The sequence below is a fragment of the Mustela nivalis genome (assembly GCF_964662115.1).
Source record: "Mustela nivalis genome assembly, chromosome: 17".
Lineage (NCBI taxonomy): Eukaryota > Metazoa > Chordata > Mammalia > Carnivora > Mustelidae > Mustela > Mustela nivalis.
This window is the reverse complement of record NC_139036.1, coordinates 48,022,104-48,039,455: the sequence shown is the minus strand read 5'-3', so window position 1 is coordinate 48,039,455 and position 17,352 is coordinate 48,022,104. Positions and strand designations below refer to the sequence as shown.

General features: G+C 47.6%; 2 protein-coding genes across 4 annotated transcripts in view; one reads left to right on the top strand and one right to left on the bottom strand.

Annotated features, from left to right (window-relative positions):
* Positions 1 to 17,352, bottom strand: part of TACO1 (translational activator of cytochrome c oxidase I) — a 742,329-nt gene that overhangs the window by 286,138 nt on the left and 438,839 nt on the right. The gene's annotated exons all lie outside the window — the stretch shown is intronic.
* The window catches only part of TEX2 (testis expressed 2), a 105,505-nt gene that overhangs the window by 72,812 nt on the left and 15,341 nt on the right, over positions 1 to 17,352 (top strand). For all 3 annotated transcript variants that reach the window (XM_082706640.1, XM_082706639.1, XM_082706638.1), the window contains 2 exons: positions 6,032 to 6,178; positions 10,959 to 11,058. In XM_082706640.1, the coding sequence (XP_082562766.1) occupies positions 6,032 to 6,178; positions 10,959 to 11,058 (247 nt within the window). The remainder of the gene's footprint in view (positions 1 to 6,031; positions 6,179 to 10,958; positions 11,059 to 17,352) is intronic.

Below are 17,352 nucleotides of genomic sequence, written 5' to 3'. Positions count from 1 at the left end.
GAGGAGGAGATTTTAATAGTAATTTAGAAAATAAGAAAATAAGGAGACTGTCTTTTGAAACTATAAGTTTCAAACATATACATTCAAAAGTTTAAAACACTATAAGTTTCAAACACTATATGTTAACTAATTGAATTTAAATAAAAAATATATATATTTTTAAAGGAAACTCTCTTTTTAAAAATGTCTAAAGGTTGCATAGTATTACCCCTAGTGTGGTCACCTCAGGAAGGGACACCGCACAGGCTGCCTGAAGATTTGCTTAGGGGTGTGAGGCCAGGGAGGCTGCTAGCTCCCTATGCCCCGAAGTGGCCTGGCTAGGAGAGAGGACCATCGGTGGGGCTGGGCTGTGTCTGTGCCCCAGGCAGGTGCAAGACCCTGATACTCTGATTGTGCCACACACTTCCCACGCTCTTTATCCAGGGAAGACCCTAAACGTTTAGAGATAATGTAGGCTTCCCAGGTTTGGAGAGTTCTGACTTCATTATTTCTGGTTAATTATCTTGTTACCCATAAACTGGATCACGAGATATTACTCCCTGTTTGCAGTTATCAGGACATGAGAACCCTAAGAAAGCAAATAGGCATCAAATAGAAACCAGGAAATCTTAATTGGCAGAGTGGTTTTCCAAGGCTTTCCCTTTCCTGAGCAAAGTCACCTTTTCAAACATTTAAAAGTAGACTTGGAAAGTGCTCCTCGTACAGTGAGTAAAAAATATGAAGCCATAGAGCCAATTTAAGCTAACATTTTAGAAAGGATCCAGAATAGAGTGCCAAGGCAATTCAAGGAGCAGGGAGGGGGAGGGAGAGAATAGTCTTCAACAAGTGGTGCTGGAACGACTGGTATCCACATGGCAAAAGAATGAAGTTGGACCCCTACCTCACACCGTACACAAAAATTAACTCAAAAGGATCATAGACCTCAGTGTAGGAGCTAAAACTATAAAACGAAGAAAACTTGGGTGTCAATCTCTGTGATTTGAGCTTAGGTAAAGCTTTCTTAGTTAAGACACCCAAAAGTACATGCAACCAAAAGAATTTTAAAAAGATAAAATAGATTTCATCCAAATGAAAAACTTTTATACTACAAACAATATCATTAAGATAGTGAAAAGACAACCCGCAAAATGGGAGAAAATTTCTGCAAATCATTTATCTTGTATACTAGTACTTAGAATAAACAAAGGATTCTTAAAACTGAGTAATAAAAAGGTAAATGACCCTATTGAGAAATGGGCAAAGGGGAGCACCTGTGTGGCTCAGTCCGTTAAGTGTCTGCCTTCAGCTCTAGTCATGATCCCAGGGCCCTAGGATCAAGCCCTTCATTGGGCTCCCTGCTTAGTGGGGAGCCTGCTTCTCCTCCTCCCTCTGAGCACCACTCCCCCTTCTTATGCACTCTCTCTCTCTCCCTCAGTGTCAAATAAATAAATAAAATCTTAAAAAAAAAAAAAAAGAAATGGACAAAGGATTTGAACAGACATTTCTCCAAAGAAGACCTACAGATGGTCGGTCCATAAGCCTAGAAAAGATACTCAGTCGTTACTCATCCAGGAAATGCAATCAAAACTGTAATGAGATACCACTTCACAACCACTACGATGGCTAGAATAAAAGAGGTAATAGCAAGTATTAGGATGTGGAGAAAGCTTTGTGTGTTGGCAGTGGGAATGCAGAATGATGCCGCTGCCATGGAATACACTTTGGTGGTTCCTCAAAGTAAACACAGCTATTCAATCTAGCAGCTCCCCCTGTAGGTGTCTGGCCAAGAGAAGTGGAAACCTACTTCTGCCCAAAAATTTGTACACAAATGTTCATGGCGGCATTATTCACAGTAGTCAAAAGTGGAAGCTACTGAAACGTCCGTCATGAGTGGATAAAGTGTGGTATATCCACAGGATAGAATGTTATTCTGCAATGAAAAGGAATAGTGTACCAACACCTGCTACAGCATGGCTAAATCTTGAGAACGTTATGCTTATGAGAGAAGTCAGTCCCAAAAGAATACATCTTGTATGATTCCATTTTTTTAAAAAGATTTTATTTATTTATTTGACAGAGAGAGAGATCACAAGTAGGCAGAGAGGCAGGCAGAGAGAGGGAGAAGCAGGCTCCCTGCTGAGCAGAAAGCCTGATTCGGGGCTCGATCCCAGGACCCTGAGATCATGACCTGAGCTGAAGGCAGAGGCTTAACCCACTGAGCCACACAGGCACCCTGTATGATTCCATTTATATGAAATGTCTAGACTAGGTGCATTTTCAGGGATAAATTAGTTTGCCTGAGGCTGGTAGGCACCTGGTGGTGGGGGTAGGGACGGTTGTGGCAGGGATGGAGTTGGGGAAGAGTGGCAGGTAACTGCTAAGGGATACAAGGTTTCTTTGGGGGGTAATTCAAATGTTCTAAAGTTGATGATGGCTTCACAACTCTGTGAATATGATAAAAACCATAGATTGTACTCTTTAAATGGGTGAATTGTGTGTTATGTAAACTATATTTCCATAAAGCTATAAAAAAGATACAAAACTATGTTAATGTGATCCAACTTTATTTTTTTTCAAGTTCTGTATGTATACATTGAGAAAAGACTGATGGTAAATAGAGGAAAATGTTATATGTATTATATTTGGATAGTGGGATTATGGGTATTTCTTGCAATAAATACATACTGTTTTTATATTTGGGGAAACAGGGAACAGACCTGGGGGACGGGGCTTCCGTTGTGCCTTCTCCTGGACCCAGCAGTCCTTTGTGGAACCCTGGTACCACATTTGTTGCAGGAAAGATTACACCAAAAAATTAAGTAAATTTGTACTTTCCTCTGGAGGTTAGCTTTTCCTAAACTTACCCCAAGATCTACTCAGACAGTCATAATAGCCTCCTTCAGCTTCAGGCTGTCGGACTCTCTACACCTTCTTTTGGAAGTCATTTTGAGAAAGGTACCCTATCTAAATGGATCTGTATAGTTGAAAGGGTGAAATGAATATTCTTCTCACATTCCTTCCTGCAGGCAAATGGCAGTGGTAGGAAACGTAGGCATATTTATTCTTCAAGCTCTCAAATTTTTATGACACTCATTGGAAGTGAGTTCTTTCTAGTAGCCCAGTGAATCCAGATTTTGTTCATAAAGCTGCTTTGATGCATTGTTAGTGTTCTGCTGCTCTTGGGTTTTTTCTTTGTTCCCAACAAGTCTGTGGAGAGAAGCCTGTAGAAGGAACTGTTGAAAAGAAAAAACAACCTGCTTGTCAGTTATTTCAGAAATGTGTTTCCACATCATATGTCTTTGGCTTGGACATAAATTGTGAAATAGCCTTTGTTTCTTGCTATTTTGTGCTCAACCTGCTTGCTGTGAATATCCGGGTTTGTAAAGAAAGGTTAATAGAGGGTAGACTCTTGAGAGGGGAAAGTGACCGATTTTCTTGGGTCACCTCCAGATCAAAGCAAGACACGCGCTGTTTTGTGTGGCCACAGCTTGGCACTACCGAACTACCTGGGGGAGGAGAGCATTGTCCTTGGATGGGTGTTTGTTTACTCAGAAGACTGTGTAGACCATCAGATGTGATGTGATAGACTCCAAGACTATAACCTCAGAAACTAGACCACATCCCCTCGGAGGGTGGGGTGCAGATGTTCAGACAGAGAGAAAAGTGAGTCTGAGAAACACGTACCGCCTGTGGCATGACCAAGTGCCCAATGATCCCAGACATCTGCTCTTGTATCCGGGACCTGGTGATAGAAGCGTTTGGGTGGGGGACACCTGGCGGGCTGCGTCGGGGGGAGGCATGCGACTCTTGATCTCAGGGTTGTGACTTTGAGCTGCACGTTGGGTGTAGAGATTGCTTAAAAATAAAATCTTAAAAGTCTTGGTTAATATTGAAAGATAGTACAGCACTAGGGAGCACAGAGGTGCTGTAGAGCCATTGAAATGAGTGAGGGAGAGTCGTGTCTTTTGAAATGGAATGACCAACATGTATTGTTTTTTAAACCGGAGTTTAATTTTTTTTTTAAAGAGACTCCCCAGGGGCGCCTGGGTGGGTCAGTGGTTAAAGCCTCTGCCTTCAGCTCGGGTCATGATCCCAGGGTCCTGGAATCGAGCCCCGCATCAGGCTCTCTGCTCAGCGGAGAGTCTGCTCCCTCCTCTTTCTCTGCCTGCCTCTCTGCCTACTTGTGATCTCTGTCTGTCAAATAAATAAAATCTTTTAAAAAAAAAAAAGAAAAGAAAAGAAATAAAGAGACTCCCCAACATTCATAAGGGAGACCTATGAAAATACCTGAATTTGAAGGGCTCCTAGAACATAAAATATCTCCCCTTACACGGGATAACGTTAGATTAAAAACCACAGGCAAATTCCCAGACCCCCAAAGGGAGAGACAGCGCATGCTCTGACAAGACTAGTGGACAGGTGGGTGCTGGGCAGTCCAGGAGCCCTGGCGCAAGCTCAGCGACCGCTTCAGACCTTCAAACTCCAGGCTTCAGAAAAATCACACACGGGAATGTGCCATAGACCTTTGGGGTACTTGGAAGTCATCAAATCTCCGAGGGTCAAGTCCATGAGCACCAGGCCACCTGGGTACAGTCCCCCTGGCCTGGGCACACGGCTGCCCACCAGAGAGTGCGTAGGCACGAGCACACTCTTACAAAGTGTGGAGATGACAAGGGTGTCTGATGTGTGTTACGGCTCCAGGCAGCCCATGAGGGCAGGGTAGTTGCATTTGTACAAACCACCAGAAGGAAGAGAAAGGGTAAACAATTCGTTGATTTCTGCTTTTCTAGGTTTGTTTGTTTGTTTGGTCCTTGCTTTCCAAGGCTAATTGTTTCTGTGAGGACTAAGTCTAATTAGAGACCTCGGCATAAGGAAAGGTCTGTCACACCAGGTGCTTATCCCACCGCCACCTCATTCCTCCCTCAGGACAGAGCAGGTGGAGATCAGGGAGAAGGAGGCTTTGAGTCAGGCTGTGCTGATGAACCAGGGGCCTCAGGCAGGACACTGCATGGTTCCAAGTCCATTTCCTCATCCCTAAAATAGAAGTCACGGTTCCGTCTTTCTGGGGTATCGTAAGATGGAAACCAGCAGCCTGGGAAGCGGTCTTCTTGCAGGGCCTGGCACGGGGCCAGCGGCAGCAGCGGTGACCCACGGTGGCGGTCAGCAGGCATTCCCCGCGCTGCCAGCTGGCTTGCCCTCCCCTCAGCGGCCCTCAGTGCCCACTTCTGTCTCCTGCTTCACCCCGCAGGGCCCTCTGCAGGCAAGAATCCCTCATCTGATGAGTAACCTGGGAAATCAGAGACTAACGTAGTTTGCTCACACTGGCCATGCTAGATGTTTAAGACAGATTGTCCCCGGTGGAGGGGAGGCCCCGGGGGATGTCACTGGGCTGGGACTGGGGAGAACAGCTACAGGAATTTTCAGAATTCCTGGGAACAGGTTCTCTCTAATCTGAGGCTGCAGTTCGCAATCTCACCTGTTCATGACATCTGTGAGAGCGCTTCTGGGAATTTTGATACCCACTTAAATTAGTGTCTCTGGCTGTAGGGCCCAGGCACCTGTATTTTTAAGTAGCCCCTGCCCCTCGCCCCGGAAGGTTGTGAGTTCACAGCTGACCATAAGAGTCCTGGCCACGGGAGGCTTTGGGGCCGCCCCGGGAGGACCAGCCTGACCCTTGCATGTCCAGGGACTTGGAAGAAAGAGAGGCAGACATTTGATCAGAGGTGCCATGAATCAGAAGTGCCATGAATCCCAAGCTCATTTGGGAGGCAGGGCAATCTGGTTGAGCTAATTGTGTGAAATACTAGCTCCATCACAGGACGACTAGCAAGAAAAGAAAACAAAGAGGAGTTTTTATCTGGGGTGATGGCTTTTGTTTCTCCCTTTTTCTATTCACTGACATAACATGAGACTGGTAATTTGTAGGGAAGGAATACATCTGCCGTGGGCGCCCCTCTCTGTGGGGAGGGACCTTCAGCGACTTTGTAAAAATAAGCACCTGTCTTGTTCTCCAGTTGCTTTCCAGCTAATTTTGGTTCCTTTCTCCTGCCAGTTGCCAGAGGCCCCGCCCTCTGAGGAGGAAGAACAGGAAGCCTGGGTGAACGCCTTGCTCGGAAGAATGTTTTGGGACTTCTTAGGAGAGAAATATTGGTCTGATCTGGTGTCTAAGAAAATCCAAATGAAACTCAGCAAAATAAAGGTATCGTTTTCCACATAAGAGATTTCCGGTTCCTCACATGTCTTGATTTAGAAGTTTTGTATCATTATATCCTAAGTGAAAAGCATATAACATGAGAACAATAACATACCTGAGCTGTGACCTTGGCCGTATGACTCACTGTACCTGGGGACTCATGAGTGTTCCTGTTTACTTTTTCCTTGGTGTTGCCCTCGTCGTTAGCCATTCTCGGTGATAATCCAGAATCTGGTTTGGGACAGTGGGAGCTCTTGTAGCTCACATAGACCTCTATTATCTTGAAATGAGTAAGGAACTTAAAGTGTACTTCAGGAGCCCACCCAGCCTCACAGTCTGGGGGCCGCAACATCTATGCTGAGGAAAGTGCCAGACTCCAGACCTCTTTCTCAAGTTGTGCTCGCTCTCAAAGCGGGAAAGTTAGCACGGCACTCTAAATGTGTCTGGGCCCGACCTTTACTTCTGGCCAGATGGTATTTTATTTTGGGCTGTGTCTTTGCTGAAAAACAACAGTCCTGGTGCTGATCAAGCCCACTTGGAAGTAAGTTTAAACTGCATAAATATCCCTCACGATTGCCACTAAATGACACATTTAGTATCACCTCTGCCAACCCAGAGACCTCAGTAGGTTAGGTAGAAGTAAGTTTTTGACCCAGGAAAGACCCAGCCAAGGAAGAGTTCCTTTGATCCCCAGATGAAGTTGCACAGTCAGCAGCTTAAATCCATGGATCTTTCTGGGTCATAGATACCTTTGAGACACAGAAACAAATGGATCCTTTCCCTAGAAAAATGCACAGTGATGCAGAATTTTGCCCATGACTTCAGAGGGTTCAAGGTCTCCAGGTTAGGAAACTGTGAGCTAAGGGAAAACTACATTAGAAGGAAAATATGGGCATGAAGGAGCTTCGATGTGGCTTTGTCATTCCTTTGGGTGACAAACCCAACCCCTTAGGGCTCAGTCAAGCTCTGGCAAGCTCTATCTGCCAGCTGCAGACCGGTGTCATCTTTTTCTTAACCCCTGATGAAGAGGAGAGTCTGTGCTCTGAGCTGGTAGAGCAGATTTTGAGGCAGAATTTGGGGCAAAGATTTGGGAGGGTTCTATTGACACGAGTCAGCCTGTTGTTTTCAGGTAGATCGAGGGTAGAATGCACTCTACTAGCCAGGTCCGGCGGGGGCGGGGGGTCAGGAAGCAGCAGTGACCCTCCTCTGTTCACAGACAAGTAGCCGAGCTGGGGCACACTTCACCGCCTCCCCCTTTCTGGAAAAAGATGGAGAGCTTGATGAATTCCTGGGTCAAAACACACAAGCAGGGTTGGCACTCCTCTCTTCCCAAAGACTGCTGCAGGCCCTTCCCTGAGCATGAGGGCTGGGGGTCCTGGCAGGGGGAGGCAGAAAGCAGGGTGCACCTCAACTCCAGATGGGATACTCCTGTTCGTGTTACACACATTTCAAAACCGACAGGGGTAGGGCAGCATGTCGTGCTTCCCTCGGGTGTTGGAAGCCCATGGAACCTCTGCCATCTTGGAGAATGGTGGCTTCTTTCATCCCAGAGGAAGCTTTTCTTCTTCTCCCCCTTTGCTGGCTTGTGAGCTTTTCAGTTTGCAGACTTAGAACAGAGGTCAGAAGTGCTAGAAGGTGGGGATGGAGACAAGTGGCCTGGATCCAGGAGTGGGCTGCGCTCCCTCCGTCACCAGGCTCACACCTCCACCCTGACCTCAGTGCCCTGCGAGTCCAGAGGAGACCCTGGATGTAATGGAATGAAGAGATAGGTAGCATGCTGTTACTCTAGTTCTCAACCCACCACCACCCCTGCCAAAAAGACTCTTATTATCACTAAGAGCCAAGTATTCTGGGAAGAAGGAAACCTAGTAGTGAGTGTTGGCTAATGGCCAGTCCAAGAGCCAGAATGGCCGGAGGAGCCTGAGCTGTCCGCTCTGACAAAGATCTCCCCTGTCTCCTGGTTTTCCCTGAAGTCCTGACATACGGAGAACTCTTTGCTGGCCTTGCCCTGCAGTCTCAGATTGTCACCCTCACATGTGACAGTGACTCATGGTGTGAAAGAGCAGAGCTGTGTGTGTATCTGATGCCCAGGGATGGTTTAAAACAAGCTGAGTTTCTGCCCCCACAGCAAGTACATTCCTGGCCTCAGCCAGTCCCTCCCAACACCTCTTTGGGGCCATCAGTCGTCAGGGCCTCTTGTGCCCTGTGTCAGCAAATGTTACGACTGCAGACAGCTTCCAGCAGGTACCCCCACCAACCTGAGAATGTTCTATACACCTGCGTGTCCAACTGGGTTCACTCAGGAGGTTAAAGAACAGGCAGTGGGTTCTCGTCTTACTGTGGTACCTTTGGATGGGAAGAAGAGAATTTCTGGTTGAAAAGAGCAGGAGTGACCTTTTGTTGCCTTTCCCTGCAGAGTAGGAAGGAGACGGACCAGACTATGGCCTGGTCCTGAGAGTTTTGATTCAAATCAGTTGTGATTTGGAGGGGAAAGGTGCTTAATTCCAGAATTTTGGAATTGGGCCCCCAGGGGAAGAAGTAGGAAGCAGGCCCTTGTTCTACCTACTGATGATTAGAGCTCAGCCCAGCCCAGCTGAGTCTGTCCCAGTCCCGGGTTCCTCATCTCTTCTTTGTCTCAGGTCCCTCCTCTGCCCTGGTAGGGCCCACAGGGTGCAGGATGGGAGGGCTGGGAGGTGGCACAGGGCTCCGGGAATGCCATCACGGCATTCACCCCCTTTGCTCAGTGTCACACTCCTGTTCCCATAGGAACCCAGCAGGCCCCTGACTTCGTATCAAGTGATACTAATAGACAGTCTGGGGCAAGGGTGCAAGAATTTGGCTACATTTTTGGCCAAGTAACATTCTGTGGGCTGATTGGGAGGCCAGCCACCATGTAACATTGATACCTTAGAAAAAGGTTTTCCAAACCCAGCAACTACCAATTCACATTGTGCATTTGAGTACTGTCTTTGGTCACGTTCTGTTCATCACAGACATTGTAACTTTGACCGACCCACCCCTGCAGAAAAGCAGAGAGGGAGTTCTCTGGCAAATTGTCAAAGTGTATGCCTTTGACAACCAAAGAGCTCCAGCCACAATAGGCATTAAATCCATGCCTGGCTAAATGCTGCCTCGTTTTATGGGAAATGTTCAGTGTATATTTATTTTAAAAAAGCAGTTTGATGCTGGTAGAAAAACAGGGTGTCATTACAGGTGCCGGTGTCATGGGAATCTCACATTTAAGGACACTGCTGCAGGTTAGTAGGGAAAGTATTGGGTGTTCAGTAAGATGCCTGACAAGCCATTGCGGGAAAAAAAAAATTAAGGTGGAGCTGTAACTATATCTTACACTGAAATGGGGAATGGGCCACAGGTTTAAAAAAATAACAATATATACACATACCTAAATGCAGGTGAAAGAAACAGATGAATTAATTCTGTAGTCTTGAGGCAAAGAAGAAATTTCTAAGCATGATATTAATACTCAAGTTATTTCCTTTAGAGCAATTCCTACGACACTGTATTAGTTGGGGGTCGCAGCAAGAAACAGATGTTACTCTCAAGTGGCGTCACCTGAGAGGAGAGTTCATTAAGGAAAGATTTATAAATGTGTGGGCCAATGTAGAGAAACTGATGGGGTAGGACCAAAGCTGGCGGCACTGGGAGCTGTTAGTACTCCCTGTAGGGGCAAAAGTGGGAAGGAGTTACCAGACCTTGGGGCAGCACAGCCGCGTGGAGAGGTTGGTTGCCTAAGTGACAGGAGCCATGGGCTTCAACAGAGGGAGGGGACAACTACCTGACAACACCCCTCCGCATTACCTCCCATCTTCCCTGCCCATTGGTGTTTCCCATTGGCCAAGCCACAAGCCAGAGGGCGGGAGAGCCCATCCGTGTGGTTCGCACAAACTAGCCTCTCAGGGGAACTCATATCTAGGCCAGGGGCAAACAGAAAATGTCCAGCACCGGGTCAAGGGATGTGATTCTCTTTTTTCCCCAAAGATTGAAATAAATATTGTGAGTTTGCCTGTCAGACAGGCTGTAGCAATTTCTGAACTCCTCACTGAGCGTCTAAGAGGGGTTCACTGCTCCACACACTCTGGTCAGCTCCGGGCATTGTTAACCTGACCAGGATGGCCGGCTCTGCCTCCTCAGTCAGGTCCCCCAGCAACGGCATTCTTCACTGAAGCCTTTACTGACCTCTTGGCCAAAATAGCCACCCCGCCCTACACCCCGGCTCCCTCTGTCCCAGCACTTGGCTCACTCTCTGGAACACTAATCACTCTCTCAAGTTATCTATTTATCTTATTTATTTATTTACTTATTTATAATAAATAAGATTACAAATAAATCTATCTGTTTATTTATCCATTTCTGCCTCTCCAACAAAAACCCCGCGAGATGGGGCGCCTGGGTGGCTCAGTGGGTTAAAACCTCTGCCCTCGGCTCAGGTCATGATCCCAGGGTCCTTGGATCGAGCCCCGCATCAGGCTCTGCACCGCAGGGAGCCTGCTTCCTCCTGCCTCTCTGCCTACTTGTGATCTTTGTCTATCAAATAAATAAATAAATCTTTAAAAAAAAAAAACAAAAAACGTGAGAACAAGGACCTTGCCTGATTGCCCACAGTTCTCTCTGTAGGATGATGCCTAATATGTAACACATGCTCAATAAGTTTCAGTTAAGTGAATGTGTCCCCAAAACCTTGACCTTGACTCTTCCTGAGCGGATGCTGAATTCTAACATTGACCGGTTACGAACGTCTCATTCATTGTTTCCTTCTCTCCTCCAGCTCCCCTACTTTATGAATGAACTAACTCTGACGGAACTTGACATGGGGGTGGCTGTGCCAAAAATCCTTCAGGCCTTCAAGCCTTACGTTGATCACCAAGGTAACTCGAGCAGAGAACTGACTGTTTGTGCACAGGTCGAAATGTCTCCATCACTGCAGGTGGATCACCGAAGCTTTGTGTTGGGAAGGGGTCGGGGACAATTTAACCATCTGTCTTATGTTGATTATCTTTTGTTGGGAACAGTCACAGCCTTCAACTGATGGGCAGCAGATCAGGAATAGATCCCCCTCCTAATTCTTCTAGTCTCTCAGATCCCTGCCAGTCCTGCCCCAGTCCAAACATGCTCATGTGCCCGTTGACGGGGCCGGGCTCTTGTGTGATTCAGAAAATAGCCCCCGTCCCTCGTGGCCTCGTGTGTGCGCCCCCCACAGTCCTCATCTCTCACCAGGAGCTGCTACTGCTCCATCCGCGTTCACGCCTTTACCTTGTCCCAGCTTCTAGGTTGCAGGTTCTTTGACCTTCATGTTTTACATCTTGCCTTCCTTCCCACACCTAGTAGGTGCTCAGGACATGTTTAAGAAATGAAGACAGATGTTGTCAGCAGTATTTTGAGAGTAGAGCTCTCTGCTGGGAGAAGGTGCTCAAGTTTGATTTTGAAGACCCTCTCCTGACAAAGTATTTATACCTACTCTGGTGGGTTGGGGCAAGAAGAGTTGATTAGGATGTATTGAGTTTAAGTAAATTATGATGTGAAGATTTACGTGTATTTTGTGGCACGTAGTTTTAAAAGGACCATTATGGAAAATTTTATACAGAGGAGTGGGGTGAAAAGAGCCATGGGCCAGACAGGCCAGAATAGTCCAAGAACAGTCAGGAAAATCTCCCCATCGTGGAAGCGTTCGACTTCTTTTTTAAAGTATTCCTTTCCCCATGTACCTCTTTCCGCCTAAACTGGAACGTCATTCCTCAAAAGGTAGGGGAGGAAATACTTACAACTTTCTAAGAGTGACGTTTGTTTTGAAGTAAGTGTTCTTTATAAATTTATAGACTGCAGTGTCTACTTTTGTCTCTGTATGGCTGCGTTGGATAGCTCTTAAATCATACTTAGTGAAATCATTTTCTGTGTTTGATGTAAATACAGAGATTTTTTTCCTAGCCCTACAATTAGCAGCTCTGATTATCTCCTTAGCGATATATCAGCTGACAGCAAGCCCGTATTTCTGTGTTTTTAGCATTCCGTGGATTTCAGAAATAGACCAGAGTGCTATTTACAAATCCAAAAGTCCAATATCTGCAGGTTGAGGTCACCTGTAACCCCTGGATCCTGTCTACACTTTGATAAATCTGTGAGCTCCTGGATTTGGTGAATTTCTGGTGCTCGGAGAGTAAATCTAGAAAAGATAATCTGCAAATGGTTTAGCCAGAGTTCTTTTAACCGCATGTGAAGTTTTAAAAGATGCATTATTTATGTGTTGAGTACCTGGCTAGGATCTCCACCTCATCTGTATGCAAGGGTCTGCCTGCCTTTCTTCCTCTGGCTCTGGCGGGCTCTGGGCTCCCCTTTGTTCTTTGCCTCTTTAGGGATTGACTTGTAACGAGCTGGTAAATGATCAGCTAACATGCACCTCCACAGAGTCAGGCTTAAGGAAAGTAAATAACATGTGGACATGCTCTATTTCCTAATGTGTTGGCAGTTTCTTATCTCTGTCCTTTGTTGAATTAGTAGAAATTTCCAGCAAGAAAGAAGCCACAGCTGGGCTTTGCCGCATCTCACAAGTGTCCCCTGTAGCTTTGAACTCTGCAGACTCCCAGGGCAGCTTTGTCAGGCTTTGAGGGAAATTCACCAAATGCCTAAATCTCTTTCCTCTTCCTCTGGAGCAAGACATTTCACTACGCAGATCAAAGCTTTGCCAGTTTTTAATCCATTTGAGGCTTATTTCACTCCTTTCAGGGCAAGTTTTAGACATCTGCCTGCTTATGTAACAAGGGAAGAAATGTTACGAAAGGAGTGATAAAAGACATAAAGCCTGTGGCTTTTAAAAGTTTGATCAAATTTGGTTTCTCCAAGTCAACAAAGGATGCATGTGGTAGTTAAAACAGAAATAAACGTAAAGGAAATGTTCTGTTTTGGATTCCATTGCTCTAAGGTAAACTTTTCTTTGAAGGAAATGAAAATCAACAGTGATTGGCTAAAACTGATGCTGGGAAGCAGAGCTTACCTTGCGGGGGACCCGTAGAATAAGGCTCCCATAGCACTAGGAGGGGGCACCTCCTGGGGGAATCCCTCCCCCGCCATGCACAAACACACCCCTTTCTTTTCTTTCTTGTTTCCTCACTTGTGCAGTTTTTTGGAGGCACATGGCTGGGGAATTGGAGGAGGGTGGCTATCCGGGCGAGCTGGCTGGATCACTCCATCCTTGGGATGAGGAATGAGCTGTGGTTCTGAGCGTAGCTCTAGGGCCAGGCTTTGGGATTCAGGGCTCTGGGGACTGGGGCAGGTTCTGTCCACCCCGCTAACCTCTCTCTCCATGGAGGAGACTAGGACTCGGTAAGCTAGGCTGGTCTGAGGACTGAATGAGTGAGTGTGTGGAGGCTCCTAGAAGCCCCGTGTGATAAGTGCTGGCTTCTGTTACTTTTACCACCCATTGTGGCCCCTGCGCTATTGCCCCTGGAGACTTTAGAATGTGGGCGGCTCCGGTGCCCATTTGACCCATTTTATAGGAATAAATGGAAAGAAAAAGGCCATTCTCAGGTGTTGAGGCCTTGCCACTAAAAGGAGTGATGTCTGTAGTTCTGAAATCACCTTTTGGCCACCAGGGGCCTGTCTGAGTCCCAGGACACACAGCTGGTGTCGCAGGTTGAATGACCGCCTTTCCCAGGGGCGGTTCACTCCCCACCAGAGGCAGGTGGCTGAGAGATAGAGAAGATCTGTCCCTTGGAAACTGGCTGCACGCCTCGTGCCTCATCTCTGAGCCCTGCTCGCTCCATGCGCACCTCTGACTGAGGCCGTGTGTGGGGGCACAGTGGGCGCAGACGCCCAGGGGAGTCCGAGCAGTGCGTGCAGCATGTCAGCCAGTGTCGGGATGCACCACAGGTGTGTGCTGCGACCCCTCGGGTTCAGATCAGTTCCTTTAGTCTTCAGGACGTTTGGTGCACGGTTGTGGGTCTGCAGATAGACACTGAGCGTCTCCCACAGACAGAGTGCTGTGCTGATTATACCCCGTTTCAAGATACCCAAGTAACAGCCTGGGTTTTGACAAAGGTCTTGGCTTCTGTGGCAGGAGTACCATGTCCCACAGGAACAGGAACCTGGTCTGCTTTCAGAGACATGCTTGGCGTGACTGATGGTGTCCCCCATCAATGACTTGTCTTTTGGATCTTATCCTTTAGTGCCTCGTGTCTTTATCCAGTGCTGAGGCTGAAGGGATTTTGCCACTGAGTATTGCAGAAAACTGGAACCACTGGGACCTGCCCATTCCTTCCACTGGGCCCTTTTAAAGAGCAAATAGGAGAGCAGCAGCCCAGGGCTGAGCCCCGTGACAGGGCCAGACAGTGGGGCTCCGTGCTGACAGAGCGGGCCCACACAATCTAACCAGATCATGTTGCAGAAAGGGAAAGGACTTTTTTCACGGAAAAGGAGAAAAATGCTATTTTGGGGGAACTTGGGGTGCATGAGGGGGACTCTTGATTTGCAACTAAATCAGTCTTGAGACGTGGAGCTGTTTCTGAGAACAGTTCAGACAGACAGAATGGCATCTCTCCTGAAAGACACATTGTCATACAAGGATTGCTAGTTTTCTGGGGTACATGAGCGAGCAGGATGGCACCAGGAACAAGACAATCACTGGTATGCTTTTCCCAGAACCTCTAACTCCCAACATCTGTTCTTGGTCATATATTATTAAATGTTCCATTTTAAGAAGTTTGTTCTTTGGATGCCAAATGTTGCCTCTCAAAGTGAAAAATCAACCAGTAATAGTTACAATTAGAGAGAAATGGAGGAGCGGATAAGGGCCCAGCTCAGACGGGCAAAGCTGTGGGTTCTCTTACCCCATCTAAGCGGCAGGTACCCTGTTAAGCCCACTCCAGTGAGACGGATGCCTTTTTGCTATTTTAGTGGTAATAAAGCAGTTGGCTCCTGAGTGAAATTATTAGGTTTGTGGGGCCATAGTTGGACTGTTCCTGAGGCCGCAGCATCTATCAAATAGAACACCAGGGAAGGCTGAGGGACCCTTAGTCTAGTTGTCCCTGGTGACGCACACTAGGGCATGCTCATCTCTCCTGGCGCCATGGTCAGTCTGCCCCAGGTGGCCCCCGCCATCTTTATTCGTCTTCGAGCATCAGGTGCCTGAGGGTGGGGATTTACCTCAGGGTTTGCTCGGATGTCTTGCCCTGAGAACTCAAGGAACATTTTGGTGGAGCAGGCTGTAACTTCTGCTGCAGTCTCCCTCGGAGTGGCGATGATGGTAACCAATCCTGCCCTAAGCTGAGGAGTGGAAAAACCGCCATCTGAGCTCCTCAAAGATCCTGGCATGAAAATCTTTGTCTTTGTCAGAGTGTGCCCCATGTTGCCATATGATGTGCTGGTTTCATAGAGACTTGGTGGTAATCAGCTGCCACTCTTCACCTCGTGTGTGTGTGTGTGTGTGTGTGTGTGTGTGTGTGTGTGTGTGTGTGTTGGGGAGGAGGGGGGAGTCTGTTAGGGACTCAACATCCCTCCGTCCCCCAACCTGAGCTCAGATGTTGAAGCCCTAACCTATAACATGGTGGTACCTGGGCTTCGAGGGGTGACTAGGTTTAGATGAGTTCCTGAGGGAGGGGTCGTGATGATGGGTTTTAGGAGCAGACGTCAGCAGGCTGTGTCTGTCTGCCACGTGAGGACGACACAGTGAGAAGGTGACCTTCTGTAAGCCAGGAAAGAAAGCTCTCACTAGGAACTGAGTTGGCCAGCACCTTGATCTTGGACTTCCAGCCTCCAGAGCTGGGAGAAAAAAATGCCTGTTGTGTAAGCTGTTACGGCAGCCCCAGCAGACTCACTGAGACCCTCTGTCTTCATGGTCTTTCTGGAAAACCTCTGTGTGCACTGACGGCCTTCCTCCTGTTGAGTGGCTTAAAAAATTATCCCGCTCAACTTCTAGTTTTTGTCCTTGAGCGCTACCAAGAGCAGATGGTTACAGAAAGCAGCTTTTCAAATGAAATGCCTCACAAAAGAGTCTTAACATTTGTCAGGAGCATAAAAGAAAAACCTCTGGGACCACGTTCACATAGACGAGCCACAGTCAGCTCGGTCCGAGCTCGGACACCACTCGTGGAGCCGCGTGTGTCCCCGTCCTCACACTGTTGACGTGCTTGTCCGCAATGGGAAGACAGCCTCCCCAGGAGCTGTGAATCTCATCTTTCGGTCCCACAGGCAGGTGCCTCCTGACTCACCCGTTACATAACCGCTCGGTCTCAGCGCAAGGTTGTGTGTACTGCAGGGTTTTTGGGGTGCTCTTTGGCTCGCTGAATCATTGTCACAGAAGCAAGTTTTTCTTTGCACCTAATGCTAAAATAGTCTACTTACCCTCATCTAAATGCAAGCGTGTCATAGTAAAATAATTTGTTGGAATGGTTGCAGTTTAGATCTGTTTTCAAAAGTTGTCAAGCCATTCTTGATTTCTTCCGATTCTTGCTGAGAACCGGGGCGGAACAAGGCCATGGGGGTGGGTTTGTTGGGACGCTTACAATGATATACATCAGACCCCGTTCCTCACGCAGAGGCTTGGTCAGAGGGTGCATGCTTCGTGCCTTCCCCAGCCCAAACAGGGCTCTCTGCCTGCCCGGTGCCCCCTTGGCCCAGCGGCCTCCTGTGGTCTGGTTCCCCTCTACCATGGCAACAGCAGGAAGCTAGGTGGGCACAGAGAGTCCTGAAGGCAAGGAAGTGGGCTGGTGACAGCAGAGTGAGGGAAGTGAGGACCCAGCCCTCCCCCTGAAGAGGCAGTATAGTCCCTCTTGTGCTCATGAGAAGGCTGGTGAACAGAGGTCTAGAAACATCCAGTGGAGCTCAAGCGCTGGTCCGAGTGACAGCGCTCCACATGCCCCTTTCCTCTGCCTGCCTCCCCTCAGCTCCTGGCAGAGGGGACGCTGGCCCACACGTCCCTGGGGGGTGTCGCAGTTACCGGGGTATAAGCCAGCAGCGCCCTAAGCCATGGCCTTGTCCCCTCATTTAAAAAACAGACAAACAAAACCACCTACTTGAAAAGAAGTAAAATTCTGGTGCCTTTATTAGAACAATCCTCAAAGGCACTATATACTATTAATATTTATTAGAAACCTGACCAGGATTTTCAGAAGTTATTTCTGAATACAGACAGCGGCCAGGTAGTCGGAGCCCATCGATTCTTAAGTTAAAAA